Source organism: Sapajus apella, unplaced genomic scaffold (assembly GCF_009761245.1).
Source record: "Sapajus apella isolate SASKATOON/1434 unplaced genomic scaffold, GSC_monkey_1.0 scaffold5, whole genome shotgun sequence".
Lineage (NCBI taxonomy): Eukaryota > Metazoa > Chordata > Mammalia > Primates > Cebidae > Sapajus > Sapajus apella.
In genome coordinates, this window is record NW_022436945.1 from 35,213,795 (window position 1) to 35,232,290 (window position 18,496).

The 18,496-nt window shown below is 34.6% G+C and overlaps 1 protein-coding gene across 3 annotated transcripts in view; it reads right to left on the minus strand.

The window, feature by feature from the left end:
- The window catches only part of GABRG1 (gamma-aminobutyric acid type A receptor subunit gamma1), a 94,318-nt gene that overhangs the window by 44,752 nt on the left and 31,070 nt on the right, over nucleotides 1-18,496 (minus strand). For all 3 annotated transcript variants that reach the window (XM_032274079.1, XM_032274078.1, XM_032274077.1), the window contains exon 3: nucleotides 7,270-7,337. In XM_032274079.1, coding sequence (XP_032129970.1) covers nucleotides 7,270-7,337 — 68 coding nt within the window. The remainder of the gene's footprint in view (nucleotides 1-7,269; nucleotides 7,338-18,496) is intronic.

Below are 18,496 nucleotides of genomic sequence, written 5' to 3' on the forward strand. Positions count from 1 at the left end.
CCATGTAACAAAATTACACTTGTACCCCATAAATTTATATAAATTAAAAAACCTACAGATTAAAAAATTTGCCCAACACTCTTCATTTCAATCTGAATCATGGAAGCTACTATTTTTCTAAACACTAGCTCTTTATACTAAAATCTATATGAAAATATGTGTGTTTGTGAGTGTAGCATGTGTATATTACAGGAAATTTTGGTTTTTAACATTCAACTCATATATGTAGTCCTACACAATTTTAGAATGTAATCTCCTAAAATAGCAAAATATATACTGCCTAAATGTGTCTTAGATCATGTTAGTATATATATATGCTAAATTATTTTTTCTTAGATATGTATGGTTTGGTGTGTTTTCATATTATTAGCAAAGTTACTCTTGTCCAATAAATAAATGTGTAAATAAAGGTGTTAAAAATTAGGAATCATAAGAGTCTTTTTGAATCAGCTATAACATCTGAGATTTGCAGTAGAGAATTGGAACAGCTTGTTAAAGCAAGACCAGAAACCAAGTTTTATTTAAGTACATGTATGATTATCATGAGCTGAAGCAAAGTAGATATTTATTCTGTCAGAACATTTCCCACAAACCTACCCAGAGGCCATTTACCAAGCAGTACATTCTACAACATTCTATGTTTACTAACTCACAGAAATCTAAAAAAATTGTAACTAATTCAATACTGTCTACCTTGAATGTCTACCTTGAAGTGTCAAAAAATTCAGAACATTTTTGAATTTGTTTTCTAATAGTTCATTACCAAATATTTGCAAAATTAAATGAATTTTTAAAAGTAATTAAGTAAAATAACATAGTATAACAAATAGAAAAACATAATGTTATAAAACAGTGAACTTAATAAAGCATTGGTAAAACTATGTACATAAAGTTATGGTCATAACAACGGTGACCACTAGATATAATATTTCAGGATTTTTTTTTGTATCTATTTATTTCAGATTGAGTATGTATTTCTTTTATAATAAAAACTTTTTATGGAAAATGTTTTTAGAAGAAAATAGCGTTAGGATCACCATTTACAATTTAAAATATGTATAGGTTCATACACAGTCTTTGTCCTGCTTTTTCCCTTCTGCTTGGTCTTATTTGCATTTTTAGCCATCTTTCCTGTTAGTTTTTATGCTCTCCTGAAGAAAGGATGACATATATTTTCCAAAATCTTTTTTAATAGTAAGTCAATTTTCACCATAATAAATTGTAAATAAACATATGACAAACAAACAAGACAATGAAATATATATATATGTGTATATATGTGTGTGTATATATATATATATACACATACATATATATATATATAATGTGTGTTATAGTTTTTAGATATTCTAAGCTTAATTTAATTTCCTTATACTAGGAACTTTCACTTAATATTTATGAAGCAAATGAGCACACTGGATAAAAGAAACAGGGATGAAAATGATTTTTATTTATTTCTAACATTTAATTTTATAACTGCAAACGTTGAATCAAAAGTAACTATTTTATTATTTTAAATTAAGATCTAAGAAAAAATAGATTTTATATTATGTAGTGACAAAAATATTAACGTGGAGAAACAAAGTAATTAAAACAATAGTGATAGGCTTTAAAATACTGCACACACCAAGAAAATAAACTTATAATAGATTTAAAAAATATAAATGTGTTTCTTTAAGTACTGCAATTCATCTAAGAAGACTAATACCATTTTTCCCACCATTAACATATGCAGGTCAGCTATCACAATAGCAAACAAAATCTTATTCCCAAGCGTTTGCTATTTCATAATTCTTCAAGCTAATCTTCTTGGCAAGAATTGATTCTTTCCAGTTAATGTGGTAAAATGAATACAAAGGGTTTCTTTGATATGTGGAAATTATAGCTAAAGGTTTTATCTTCTAAAACTAGAAGCCCAGAAACAGAAAGGAGAGAGGGAGACAAGGTGGGAGGGAAAAAAAGAAAGGCGAGAAAGAGATCAACCTATGGAATATTAGAACCAATTGCATGAACCACCCACGAAATCTGTGTTTCTTGCAATGGAATAAATTGTATTGAAAGAATATCTCTATGAGCACCAGGTTTATCCATATGCTTAGAATGCTTAAATACAAGTTATATCTTGAGAGCTTATTATCAAAAGAACCTGGTAAGATAAAGAGGCTTACTTACAAATCAATTCTCACCCTTTTCAAACAGTCTATTAAGCTACACTCCTCCTCACCTTCCACATTAAGGTTTGATATTTGGCCATTTCACTTAACTAAATGAAAAAAATTATTACTAAGAAAAAACTCCCTTATTTACATTTTATAATAAATAATGGTTGTGACTTCTGTAGCTCCATATACATTGTTATTTAAAAAAGATTTTTTTTCTTTTGTCGAGAATAGATTGTCCTTTTCTGTTAAAAAAAAAAAGATGCTGAATATGGGCATTTCTGTTACATATCTCTGCACAGGCCAGAAAGAAAGCACTCTGTCATTCGCTGTTTGCCTAATCTTTGCGTACTCCTCACCCCCTTGTAGTCAAGGCAGTTATTTTCAAGTATAGCCTAGGTGACCTCCTAGTTTCTTTTTAAATTGTCATCTTCATAGCTGGTGCCCTTGTTCCTCATCCTTGTCTCCATTACTAAGACCAATCAGAATTTCCAGCAGGAAGATTCTATTCAGTTTCAGAAGTATATTTTAGGACTGTGTGACATATCACTCTTCCAATAAGAAAATATTTAAATTAAGTTCTGCAGATAAGAACTGAGATCGAAGTAGTTTTTATTAGTTTTTCCTTGTCCCTTTCTTTCAAAGTTTCCATATTAGTCATCTCTGAATATTGGATTATATAAGGGTATACCAGTTTCTACAATTAAATTCATGTCCAAATTACACCTGGAATTTTTAGTTGTAGCTACTTTTGTACTTACTAATCTTATGCTGTAGCTTCCTATTACAGACCCATAATATCATATTGAATTTCTTAGAGCTCTTACTGATTTTGACTTGATTTAAAGAATTGCTATGGCCCTTGAGTGTTGTACTTGCTAATCAGAGGGTAGCCACCATCGTGAGATATTTGCTCAGAAGAGTAAAGATACATAATCTCCCCCAAATCTAAAGAGTTAAGAAGTTATAACTGTTTTGTCTAATCTCTAGTAACATGTTCTTGACTTCTATTCTGATTGTGTATTTTTGTTCTGCTCATATTGAAGATAGTTTTACTCAGAGCATATATAAAATTGAACAGCTTCTTTCTGAGTTACTCTATTTTTTCCCCAGTCTTCATTAGTGCATCTGTTTCTCTTTAGGCTGTAAAAAGAAAAGCATATTCCATTGTAGAATAATGGTGTTTTAGACATTATTCAGTAATCTATAGAAATGCCATTTTATGTATCTGAGTTTAAAAAGAAACACCCATTTTGCAGCAAAACAAATTTTGGCTAACTTAACAAAAACAAAGTAATACATTAATTTTGTTCCTTACTCGTAACTTAAATTATATGAGTACTTATAGGGGTGGCACCCTCTTGCTTGCTTAATTATGCTCAATCAGCTTCCTTGATTACACTCACATTCAAAGCAATTTTGCTGATTTTATGAAAAGTAAATTCTAATTTCCCTGCATTGTTTAGTTAAAATAGTCTTCTAACGTATTTCTTATTCATCCCTAGTACTACAATGCTTTTTTTTTTTTTAATAAACACTATCAAGTGCTCCATAGGGTTCATTTATTTATTTTTACTTGTTTTAGTACCACTAGTAATTTTATTTAATTAGGTTTTTTTTTTTTAACTATCACTGTTCAAAGTTAAAAGTGTGTGTAATTTGACGCACTGGGGAAAGTAGATCTTTAATATCATGAATTTTTTATATAGGAAGATCATCATAGAAGCCTGTTGGTAGCCATTCTTGTCAAAGTGTTTCCAGAATACTAATAAGTACTTGAATCTTGTTTCTCTTTACTTTAATGACCATATTTTAATTTAATGCATTCATGCAAATTAAAAACAAAAACCCCAAAGAAAAAATGTACAATTCAAGAAAATGCGGACTTTCCCACATGCTCAAACAGGCTTATTTTCTCTAGGCATTGGTTACTTAGAAACTAAACATTACAATATTCTACTAAAAAATAATTAACATTTTAGTAACAAATGTATTACTTTATGAAATCTGATATTTGCATATTATTAAAAATATAACCTATTACACATGTATATTAAAATGTTTCTGTTTGCAAAACCAACTAATTGTATAGTAATATGTTTTGGGTAGAACTAATACTAAAAAGACTTGTTGAAACTTTCTCTTCACTTGGTTTCCTCGGCAGTTTTGTCATTTTCTTGCCAACCTTGATGTGTCATTTACCGTCTCAGCTTCATCTTTCAGGTCCTTAAATACATGTGTTCCCTAAGGTCTGCTATTCATTTCTTTTTTCTTCTGTCTTCACTTTAAAGCTGGTTCCCCCATCTCACAGAGGTTTAGCATTCTGGACAAAGACTTGGCCCCAGCCTCTACTTTTCCTTGAATATTAGCCCCTAATTTAAGGCTATCTTCTAGGTCAGTCTAATGGAACATTCCTTCATCCTCTCAAATTCAATTTGGCCACAGCCAGTTCATATTTGCTTGCACTAAGGTGACAAAGATGTCACTTCTGGTGTGGCTAAAACACTATCACTACAATAATCAGTGCAGACAACTGTAAAAGTTGATGAATCATATGAAGATTACATCGAGTAAGAGAAAAACTGAGTGTGACTGTCAGACCAGAGGAGTAAGCATATACAGGCCACTGATAGGCAAATTATAAAGGTCCATCAGCTATAAAGTGGCAAAGCCTATAATAAAGAGAGTATCTGACTGTTTTAATATTGAATAAATAAAATGAATAAGAAAATCAGCCCAAGTATTTGAGAATTATCTTTGAATGTCTTATGGGCTTAACTGTTACCCCTTAAATTCAAATGTTGAAGACTTAATCCCAAGAACTTCAGAAGGTGACTATATTCAACGGCAAGGCCTTCAAAGTCAAAATGCAGCTTTTAAGGTGGGCCCTAATATAATATGACTTGTGATAAGAAGAGACAAGTTGAATACAAAACAAGACACCAGGAATTCAGGAGCACGGAGAAAACACCATCTGAGGACGCTGTGAGAAAGTGGCTTTCTGCAAGGCAATGAGATAGACCTAAAACGAAACCAAACCAGCCAACAGTTTGACCTTAGACTTCCAGCCTCTGTAACTGTAAGGAATAGATTGTTGTCATTTAAGACACCCCTTTTGTGCTACTTTGTTGTGGCAACCCCAGAGGACTGACACCAAAGGCAAAAGCAAAGGAGAGGAGAAGAGGACATTATTGAATACATTCAATGGAACCCAGTAGTTTGACCCACACAATGGGATTATCAGGGTTTGGAACGGAGCATCGTGAAGTCTTTTTTTTTAAATAATTCCTGTTACTTATATTAGTGTTGTTAATTCTGTTCTTCATTAGTAATAAAACACAATTTATTCTATGTATAAAACACAAAGAATTAATATCACACTTGCTTAATTTTTATTCTAAATGATCCTGTCTTGATATTTTCTGATATTCTCTCTCCCTCCCTTATTGCCTGTATTCTCTCCTCTACTTTCTCTATCCCCATACTCTTATCTCATCTTCTCTTAAGCCAAGTTTCTCAAAATAGTAGTCTATAAAATTAAATCTACATTCTCACTCATTCCCTAGCACCCGGAAACCAGCACATGACTACATGACTATCCCTGCAGGAAACATATATATTCTCAGGGCTCTATGGCAGAAATGTTTGGGCATGAGACCAGCTCTGAGGATGAAAGAGGGATGTACAATCCAGCTGTTATCCCTCTTTGCCTTCACCATTCCAACTGAATCTCTTCTAACAAAGATCATCACCACCACCTATGTGCCAATGCCAGTGATCACGATTTAAATCATTTTTATTGTATTCACTTGTCCACTTGTACTTCATTATCATACCCCCTCCTTTATCCTCTTTACTCTCTCATATTTTATAATATCATATTCTCTCATTTCTTCTCCTACCCCTCTGACTTTTCTGAATATGTCCCCTTTCTGTGCTTCCCTTTCTACCAACTGTATTTTATATACATTCATCTCATTACACCATCTGGTCCTCAGATCTGTGATCTTCTTAATCTGAGTCTTCTCTTAGATCATCTCACACATTCTTGATGCCGTAAGCTGTACTATATGCTGTTTGTCTCCTTTCCCTTTCTCATCTACAACTATATTCTATCCTAACATCTTCCCTGATAGCAGGCCTATAAGGCAAAATGCTGCTGGACAGCTCCTCCTGAATGCACCATGAGCACTTGGGACACAGAGGCCTAAGTTGTATTCCTACATCTGATAATGACTCTACCATTTTAAAGCCTCTTCATCTCTATACCTGGGAGTCAGCTTACACAAAATTAATAAGTCACCAAATTCTCAAAAAATTACTGAATTTTTAAACAATATATTATTGTCACCTCCAACTAGACTGCAAATGCAGTAGGTAAGACCTCGAAGATCTATTGTCCAGACTAATACGATAACCTGTAATGGGTCTCTGTAACCCTAATTTGGACTCTTACTTCCATCTTCTATACTTCTATAAGAGTAATGTATTAAAAATATAAATCCACATTTGACGCTCCTCTGATAAAATGTTTCCAGTTATTTCTCTTATCCCAAATAATACAATTCATACATAATACAATTTACAAGCTTCCTATTATGGTGGCTTACAAAACTGTCCTAGTAAGACCCTTAAATATCCCTTTTTCCTCAATTCCTTCCTTTGCACTTGATATTTCAGTAACATCAAATTGCTAGAATTGCCCCTGATCTTATCAGGCTGTTTCCTTTCTCCGTGACTTTGTGCATGCTGCTTTCTCTGCTAGTAAGTCCCTTTCCTACCCTGATTGACTACTTTCCCCTCAGGCTTTCTGATTGTTTTTCTTTCCAGATTTCCTTAGGGACCTCTTCTTGGTGGACAAGATGATAATTTGTTATGCACTTGCATGGTTCTATCAAACACAGCACATTGGAATAATGAAATACAAATTCTTAAATACAGGTATATTTTAGCTCCAGTTGCCAATACTTGGCCCAAAGTAATTGTATATGTTCATCTGAATTACTTCAGAATTAACTATCAAAAATTACTCACATCCCAATTCTATTTTAGAGGTACACAGTTGAGAAATCTCTATGGCAGATAATGATTTTTAATATTTCTTACTCACCATATTAATTGGATCAACTGGTCCAATGCTATTTACATAAACATCAGTTTCAATTACTGTGGGCCTCACTGCAAAATATCAACAAAAAGAATGGTCATATATATGATTAGACATTGTTATAAATAATTCTTAGTTTTAAAGAAATCATAGTAACTAATAATATCTTATCATTTTAATCATAAATCATCCTTTATTATTAGATGTAGAAACGTGCCATTACAAAAACCTTTTCAGTTTACAAATCAATCACAGATAATTATATACAGATAAAGCACATGAGATAATGCAGAAAAATGACCTTGTAGATTGAAAGTTTCTCTGTTACTGTGGCATGTTTTTAGTCATACATCCTCAGTTATTGTTCTCAAACTTCATCTGCTTTCCCTTTATGACCTCGTACTTATCACTCATAATCGCGATGCTGTGATTGACCAAGTAAAATGTACTTATTCTTTCTATACACACCCAAGTCTTCCAGGCTGAATATCTATTCCATCTCTGTCTCCCGGTGTTGGCATTTTTCAATCTGACAGAGCCCTGAAGCTATCAAACTTCAGTGAAAAACTTGAAGCATTTTGCAAAACAATGTCTATCAAAGTTTAGAACAATATTTTTACCCCTTGCAATTAAAAATACACAATAAAACACAAAACACTCACATAGTTTGCTTTTCCTTAAGCAAAGATTTTATTATATGGCATACATATTTAATAACACAGATTTAATTGTATTACACAAAACTATGTGTCTAGACCTACACAGTACTTGAAAATGCAATTCCATTGCTAGCCATCAATTAGATATCTATATAAAATAGGTCATATGATTTTTAGAAGGATTTACAATTTAATATAGGCTGACTTCTGAGATGAGTTGCTTTAACTGTTTCCCATTTGTTTCTGACTAGCTATGAATTGTAGTCAACACATATAAAATTAAGCTAACTACACTTAGATTCACAGAATGACTTTTATGAAAGTCAATTATCAACAAGACAATAGATTTATGTGTTCCATTTGTAGGTATATTTATTACCACTTATAAGTAATTATAACTGATATAAACAATGTATCACTCTTACATAATGAGATTTCTTTTCAGTTAAACTGATAAATCAGCAAACACTGAGCACTTACTTTTTTTTCACATACTCAAAGCTGAACACTGTCTACATTGTGAGGGAAATTGTTCCTGGGACAATTACATTTACAGAATAAATGTTTTCTACATTTACAATGTCAAAGGTTATAGGTATAAGTTAGTTCTCCTTGTTTTTTGACATCAACATTTCTTAACCAATTATAAGATAAACATATATGTTCAAAAAATATTAACTCTGGCATTTTGTTATGAGTTAACAGAAATGGAGACACCAAAGTATTTTATGATCAGCATACAGCAAGTGCACCCAGGATGAGCCAAAAGAAGAGTCATAATAGTAAGCTTAACATAGGACATTGCTGCTAATAGAGAAGATACTTAGTTGATAATTGTTAAATATGTATTTGAAAGCTATGAATGTTTTTGTGTTATTCTGTACCCTATTTTGTACACTTGAGATGCTATTTAATCTGACCCTTGAATCTGCAGCACCAAAACACAAAGAAGAATAAACCCCAAACTAGACTAAAATATATCACATAAATTTTGAAACCACAGCTGGTGACATGCTTTAAAATATAATTAGGAAAAAAACCCCAGAAATCTGTAATCGCTTCTTAATAATGACTCATTGTTGCCTTGATTCATACTACGAACAATGCTTATGGGTTTACTTAAAATACAGGCTTCTTGGAAATGGACTAAGTCTTAGCACTATGATTTTCTCAATCCAAAGTGCATTCAATTGCAAGATGTAAGTGATGTTCAAAAACTAAAATGTCATATTTTAATTTAAAACTAGAAAAATGAAACTAACAGAGAATTGTCATTCCAGGCTCTAAATAATGTCTTGAAAGTAAGCACAGACTAAGTTTAATTCATCAATACACATGGAGATCATGACCTCTTTCTTTGCAATAGCATAATGATGCATAAGAAAACCATGTACTGCCATGGCATATCTCACACACACACACACACACACACACACACACACACACACACTCACACACACATATGTATGTATGTATGTATGTATATATAAGCAGGTAGAGATGACATTGGATTATTTTTGCAAGATTTCTTTCTGTGCTGTTATTCTAAGCATTTTGCTTTAAGTTGCTGAACAGGATATATGTAGATATTCTCCCTGTGGGAGCCAGTATATAGAAACGATAGAAGTTCAGGACAATTTAAAGAACATCCAGAAAATAGAAATAGGAAGAAAAACTTAAAAATTTTAAAAGAAAAAAAAAGCAGTGTGATCAATAAAGCTTTCACATTCAGATTCCAAGTAACAAAGGCAAAATTTAAGAGAGCCAATTGTAGAGGTGAGTAATTGGTGTATCAATGAGAAAATATAAGCTATAATGCATTTTAAAAATATTTTCTTTATAATTGATTTTAACCATGCTTTCTTGGACACACTATTCTAATTTCACTAAGATATCTCTAGCAGATTATGTAGCTTTTTGGTCACTTTTGTATATTAAAATTAATTTAGGTGAATTAAAACTCTAATCCTGGAGAGTTTTATACACTTTTTTATTGTCACAGAATATGCATTAAGAAAGAGAAACAGCCCACTGATTCAGATATTGCAGTTATCTCACATACATTCTTTTTCTTTATTTTATGTTATATAAATTTTATTTCAAATTTAAATATTTCATTGAGCCAAGTATATTATTGTTTGTAAATAATATAGGCACAATACCTATATTATTTACAAGAAGGAACACAACCACCTAGCGTGAGCACTCTTATACAATTAACTGCTTTTGGGTTCTCTTCTGTCCTTGCCCATACACAAATGTATTTTTACCAAGCTGTACTCAAATTTCTATGAAGATTTCTTTTTTTTTTTGTGAAAGCAAGTTTTGTTTTTGTTTTTGTTTTTGTTTTTTTAAAGAAATCAAAGCAATAAAAGAATGGTTACTCCATAGGCAGAACAGCTTCTATAGGATTTTCTGAAAGTTTATTCCAGGGAGTCAACTGTTTTTATCTGCAAAAATTTGCTTCTCATAAAGGTACCAACTCTTTCATTCAACCAATACATTCATAAGACATATGAGTGTATATTTTTTTTCTTGTAATATCCTTGTCTGGTTTAGCTATCAGAATCTTGCTAGTTTAGTAAAATGATTGGAGTATCACTCTTTCTCTATTTTTTAAAAGAATTTGTGTAAGATTTATATTAGTTCTTTTTTATATATTTGGTGAAAATCACTAGCGAAGCAGCAAAAATGTAATATTATTTCTAAACTGAATAATCCTTCTTTGAATATATTATTAAGACAATTGGGAAGGGGGCAGAGTATTCACTGGTAGTAACATAACAATATTATCTTTCCGGTGTCATGCTTATATAATTTGAAATAATATATTCTCTTACCTCAACAAAGTTAAAATAGAAGTCCATAACAAATGAAGATATCTTTAAAAATCCCAAAATATTTAGAAATTAAGTAACATTTAAAAAATAATCCATGAATCAGGAAAAAATCAGGAGGAAATCAATTTTTCAAAAATAAACAACAAGGAAAATTATGTTTCAGGCTATAAAACTGACAAAAATAAAAGAAAATCTTGATCTAGTTAATAGCCTACAGTTACTAAATGTTTTGGGCTTATAAACATGTCCTACAAAAGGAAACTCCAGCCCCATATCACATATAGACTTTAAAATAACTATGATTAACATGTTCCAGTTTCTCTAGACTATACAGCAGAGGTCCTTGAACCACAGACAGATGTCAAGCTTGAGTTAAGATACTTTTTCTGAGGCCTTATTTAACAAGGGAATGTCAAACACCACTTGAAAATCAACCTTCCCAGAAAACCAAATGTATCCCAGGTTACATGTGGATATATATGGATGAAAAGGTGATGGGCTGGCAAGATAGCCTAATAGGAATAGCTCCAGTCTTGCAGCTCCTAGTGAGATCAACACAGAAGGTGGGTGATTTCTGCATTTCCAACTGAAGTGTCCAGCTTGTCTCATTGGGTCTGATTAGACACTGGGTGCAGCCCATGGAGGGCAAGCTGAAGCAGGGTGGGGCATTGTCTCACTTGGGAAGTTCAAGGGATTGAGGAACTCCCTCCCCTAGCCAAGAAAAGCCCTGAGGGACTGTGCCATGAGGGACGGTACATTCCAGCCCAGATACCAGGTTTATCCACAGTCTTCACAATCCTAACATCAGGAGATTCCCTGGGGTGCCTATGCCACCAGGGCTCTGGGTTTCAAGTACAAAACTGGGTGGCCACTTGGGTAGACAGCAAACTAGCTGCAAAAGTGTTGATTCACACCCCAGTGGTGCCTGGAACACCAATGAGACAGAACTGTTCATTGCCCTGGAAAAGGGGCTGAAGCCAGGAGTCAATTGGTCTAGCTCAGCGCATTCCCCGCCCCCCTCCGCCACACACACACACACACAGAGCTCAGCAAGCTAAGATCCACTGGCTTGAAATACTTGCTTCCAGAACAGCAGTCTGAAGTCGACCTGGGATGCTCAAGCTGGTGGTGGGAGAGGGGCCAGCATTACTGAGGCTTCAGTAGGCAATCTTCCCCTCACAGTATACACAGAGCCACCTGGAAGTTAGAACTGGGTGAGGCCCATTGCAGTTCAGCAAAGCCACTGTAGCCAGACTGCCTCTCTAGAGTCCTACTCTCTGGGTAGGGCATCTCTGAAAAAAGGCAGAAGCCCCAGTCAGGGGCTTATAGATAAAACTCTCATGTCCCTGGGACAGAGCACCTGGGGCATAGGGCAGCTATGGGTGCAGCTTCAGCAGACTTAAACACTCCTGCCTGCCAGCTCTGAAGAGAGCAGTGGATTTCCCAGCACAGCACTTCTTGAGCTCTGCTAAGGGACAGACTGCCTCCTGAAGTGGATCCCTGACCACCATGCCCCTCTGACTGGGAGACACCTCATACAGGAGAGCTCCAGCTGGTATCTGGTAGGTGCCTCTCTAGGATGAAGCTCGCTGAGCAAGGAACAGTCCTCAATATTTGCTGTTCTGCAGCCTCTGCTTGTGATACCAAGGCGAACAGGGTCTGGAGTGGACCCGCAGGAAACTCCAGCAGCATTGCAGCAGAGGGGCCTTATTGTTAGAAGGAAAACTATCAAACACAAAGGAATAGCATCAACATCAACAAAAAGGACATCCACCCAGAAACCCCATCCTAAGGTTACTAACCTCCAAGACCAAAGGTAGATAATAAATCCATGAAGTTGAGGAAAAGCCAGCAAAAAAAGGCTGAAAATTCCAAAAACTAGAACATCTCTTCTCCAAAGGATCACAATTCCTCACCAGCATGGGAATAAAATGGTGGAGAATGAGTTTGATGAATTTTCAAAAGTAGGCTTAAGAAGGTGAGTAATAACAAAATCCTCTGAGCTAAAGGAATGTGTTCTAACCCAAAGCAAGGAAGCTAAGAACTTGAAAAAAGTTTGGAGAAATTGCTAACTAGAATAACCAGTTTAGAAAAGAACATAAATGACCTGATGAAAATGAAAAATACAGCATGAGAACTTCATGAAAAATACACAAGTAATAGCCAAAACAATCAAGCAGAAGAAAGGATATCAGAGACTGAAGATCAACTTAATGAAATAAAGCATGTAGACAAGATTAAAGAAAAAAGAATAAAAAGGAACGAGCAAAGAAATATGGGACTATGTGAAAAGACCAAATCTACATTTGACTGAAAGTGATGGGGAGAAGGGAACCAAGATAGAAAACACTCTTCATGTTATTATCCAGGAGAACTTCCCCAACCTAGCAAGACAGGCCAACATTTAAATTCAGGAAATATGGAGAACACCACCCCCAAGAGGAACCCCAAGACACATAATCGTCAGATTCACCAAGGTTGAAATGAAGGAAAAAATGTTAAGGGCAGCCACAGAGAAAGGTCAGGTTACCAACAAAAAGAAACCCATCTAACAATGTATCTCTCTGCAGAAACCCTGCAAGCCAGAAGAAAGTGGGTGCTAATATTCAACATTCTTAGAATTTTCAGCCCAGAATTCCATATCCAGCCAAAGTAAGTTTCATAAGCAAAGGAAAAATAAAATATTTCACAGAGAAGCAAACCCTGAGAGATTTTGTCAACACCAGGCCCATCTTGCAAGAATTCCTGAAGGAAGCAAAGAAAGAAATATCTGACACCAGCCATTCCAAAACATACCAAATTGTAAAGACCATTGACACTATAAAGAAACTGCATCAATGAATGGGCAAAGTAACCAGCTAGCATCATAATGACAAGATCAAATTTACACTACATTTAAGGTTCACATTACATTTAAGGTTAATACTGATATTAACTTTAAATGTAAAGGGGGTAAATGCCACAATTGAAAGACACAGACAGGCAAATTGGATAAAGAGTCAAGACCCATCAGTGTGCTGTATTCAGGAGACCCAACTCATGTACAAAGATACACATGGGCTCAAAATAAAGGGATAGAGAAATATTTACCAAGCAAATGGAAAGCAAAAAAATAAAAAAGCAGGATTTGCAAATCCTAGTCTCTGATAAAACAGACTGTAAACCAACCAAGAGCAAAAAGGCCAAAGAATGGCATTAAATAATGATAAAGGGATCAATGCAACAAGAAGAGCTATTTATCCTAAATATATATATACACCCAATACAGGAGAACCCAAATTCATAAAGCAAGTTCTTAGAGACCTACAAAGAGACTTAGATTCCAACACAAAAATAATGGGAGACTTTAACACCCCAATTTCAATATTAGACTGACCAACAAGACAGAAAATTGACAAGGATATTAAAGAGTTGAACTGAGCTCTGGACCAAGCAGACCTAAGACATTTACAGAACTCTCCCCTCCAAACCAACAGAATATAAATTCTTCTCAGCACCACGTTGCACACTAACATCACAATTAAAATTGTTACCAACATCACAATTAAAAGAACTAGAGAAGCAACACTGTTCCCACAGAAATAAAAACTACCATCAGACAATACTATAAACACCTCTACACACAAAAAAACTAGAAAATCTAGAAGAAATGGATAAATTCCTGGACACATACATCCTCCCAATACTAAACCAGAAAGAAGTTGAATCACTGAATAGGCCAATAACGAGTTCTGAAATTGAGGCAATTATTAATAGCCTACCAACAAATAAAGCCCCGGACCAGATAGATTAACAGCAAAATTCTATCAGAGGTACAGAGAAGAGCTGGTACCATTGCTACTAAAACTATTCCAAACAATAGAAAAAGAGGGACTTCTTACTAACTCATATTGTGAGGGCAACATCATCCTGATACCAAAACTGGCAGAGACACAATAAAGAAAGAAAATTTCAGGCACATATCCCTGATGAACATTGATGCAAAAATCCTCAGTAAAATACTGGCAAACTGAATCCAGCAACACATTAAAAAGCTTATCCAACATGATCAAGTCAGCTTTATCCCTGGGATGCAAGGCTGGTTCAACATATGCAAATCAATAAATGTAATCCATTACATAAACAGAACCACTGACAAAAAAAAAACCCATGATTATCTCAATAGATGCAGGAAAGGCCTTCGAAAAAAATTCAACATCCTTTCATGCTAAAACTCTCAAAAAACTAGGTACTGGCCAGGTGCGGTGGCTCCAGCCTGTAATCCTAGCACTTTGGGAGGCTGAGGCGGGTGGATCACGAGGTCAAGAGATCGAGACCATCCTGACCAACATGGTGAAACCCCGTCTCTACTAAAAAAAAATACAAAAAATTAGCTGGGAGTGGTGGTGCGTGCCTGTAATCCCAGCTACTCAGGAGGCTGAGGCAGGAGAATTGCCTGAACCCAGGAGGCGGAGGTTGCGGTGAGCCGAGATCGCGCCATTGCACTCCAGCCTGGGTAACATGAGTGAAACTCCGTCTCAAAAAAAAAACAAAACAAAACAAAACAACAACAACAAAAAAACTAGGTACTGATGGAAAATTATCTCAAAATAATAAGAGTTATTTCTGACAAACCCACATCCAAAATCATACGGAATGGGCAAAAGCTGGAAGCATTCCCTTTGAAATCAGGCGCAAGTCAAAGATGCCCTCTCTACCCACTCCTATTCAACATAGTATTGGAAGTTCTGGCCAGTGCAATCAGGCAAGAGAAAGAAATAAAGTGTATTCAAATAGGAAGAGAGGAAGTCAAATTGTCTTTGCAGGTGACATGATTGTATGTTTAGAAAACCCCATTGCCTCAACCCAAAATCTCCTAAAGCTGATAAGCAACTTCAGGGAAGTCTCAGTATAAAAATTAATGTACAAAAATCACAACCATTTCTGTATACCAGTAATAGAAAAACAGAGAGCCAAATCATAAGTGAACTCTCATTCACAGTAGCTACAAAGAGAATAAAAAACCAGAATACAACTTACAAGGGATGTGAAAGACCTCTTCAAGGAGAACTACAAACTACTGCTCAAGAAAATAAGAGAGGACATAAACAAATGGAAAACCATTCCATGCTTATGGATAGGAAGAATCAATATCGGGAAAATGCTATACTGCTCAAAATAAATTATAGATTCAATGCTATCTCCATCAAGATACCATTCATTTTCATCATGGAATTAGAAAAAACTACTTAAAATTTCATATGGAATCAGAAAGAGCCTGTACCGCCAAGACAATCTTAAGCAAAAAGATCAAAGCTGGAGTCATCACACTACCTGATTTCAAACTATAATACAAGGTTACAGTAACAAAAACAGCAGGGTACTGGTACCAAACTGATACATAGACCAACAGAACAGAACAGAACTGAGTCCTCAGAAAAAGCGCCACACATCTACAACAATCTGATCTTTGACAAACCTGACAAAAACAAGGAAAAGGGAAATGATTCCCAATTTAATAAATGATGTTCACAAAACTGGCTGGCCATATGCAGGAAACTGAAATGGATCCCTTCCTTACACCTTGTACAAAAATTAACTCAAGTATTATGCATTAAATACTTAAATATGAGATGTAAAACCATAAGAACCATAGAAGGAAATCTAGGCAATAATATTCAGGACATAGGCATCAACAAAGATTTCATGACTAAAACACCAAAAGCAATGGCATCAAAAGCCAAAATTGACAAATAGAATCTAATTAAATAAGAGCTTCTGCACAGCAAAAGAAACCATCATCAGCGTGAGCAGGGAACCTACAGAAGAGGAGAAATTTTTTGCAATCTATCCATCTGACAAAGGGTTAATAATCCAGACTCTATAAGGATTTTATACAAATTTACAAGGAAAAAACAACCCTATCAAAAAGTGAGCAAAGGATATTAACAGACACTTATCAAAAAAAGACATTTATGTGGCCAACAAATATATGAAAAAAGCTCATCATCACTGGTCACTAGAGAAATGCAAATCAAAACCACAATGAGATACCATCTCACACCAGTTAGAATGACAATCATTAAAAAGTCAGGAAACAAGAGATGCTAGAGAGAAAGTGGAGAAATAGCAATGGTTTTACACTCTTCGTGGGAGTGTAAATTAGTTCCACTATTGTGGAAGACAGTGTGGCAATTCCTCACGGATCTAGAACCAGAAATACCATTTGACCCAGAAACCCCATTACTAGCTGTATATCCAAAGGATATAAATTATTCTACTATAAAGACACATGCACATATATGTTTATTGCAGCACTGTTCACAATAGCAAAGACTTGGAATCAACCCAAATGCCCATCAATAATAGGCTAAATAAAGAAAGTGTGGCACATATACACCATGGGATACTATGTAGCCACAAAGTGAGTTCATATTCTTTGCAGGGACATGGATGAAGCTGGAAACCATCATTCTCAGAAAACTAACACAGGAACAGAAAACCAAACACTACATGTTCTCTTACTCACAAGTGCGAGTTAAACAATGAGAACAAATGGACACAGGGAGGAAAACGTGACATACCAGGGGCTGTTGGTGGGTGTGGAACTAGGAGAGGGATAGCATTAGGAAAAATACCTAATATAGATGACAGGTTGATGGGTGCAGCAAGCCACCATGGTATGTGTATATCTATGTAACAAACCTGCACGTTCTGCACATGTATCCCAGAACTTAAAGTATAATAATAATAAAAAATAATGTCAGAAAAAAAAAGAATAGGTACATAGGCATGAGTAGTTTCTTAAGGCTGTGCTGTCTAATATCATAGCCAGCAGAAACATATGGCAGTTTAAATTTAAATAGAAATTAATTGCATTTAAAGAAATAAAAATTTTCTTAACCACGCTAATCACATTTCAAGCACAGAACAGCCACTTGTGGCTAGTGCTTACAAAAATGTGTAATGTGTAACAAGATTTCTATCATTTCAGTACATTTTACTGAACAGTGTTTACCAGTGGTTCTCAATGAGAATGGCATGTCCTCTGTAAATTATTTTGAAAATTTCTGGGTAGCTGTTTGTGTTCATCACAAAAATTGAGATTGCTAGTAATAATTTTTAGTGGATGAAGTCCTTGAATTTCATAAAACAGTCACATACAATGAAAAACTGTCACACATTTAACAAGATTTTAAATATCCTGTCTAGCATTTATATACATAAAACAGTATGACTTATAGTCTGAAATTAGAAGATCAGATTGTTTTACATGTAAACACCAAGTATTTTTGTGTTTGCCAAGAATTCCTGAATTTTTCCAGAATTCACTATTACATAAAACACAGGAAGATTGCATTCATTTTGTTCTGATATTTACAAGATATTGTACACCATTTTAGATAGCCATATCACCAATTACTATGTTACTGGTAGCACTAGAGTCACTGATAAGACACACTTATATCTCTTGACTTACATGGGTTTTCCAGTATACAGTCATCTGTGTATAAATGCAAGCATCTGGCATCTTCGTCTTTTCTTTCAGTGTAGTTAAATCTGAGCATTTTCATATAGAATGCAAAATATTTCATTATAAATTACTTTCGCACCTACAATACAGGTGTCATATAGTATATGTTCCACTATACAATACACACACACCATATATCTATATTAAAATGGTGTGTGTGTGTATACATATATATATATATATATATATATATATATATTTTTTTTTTTTTTTTTCCC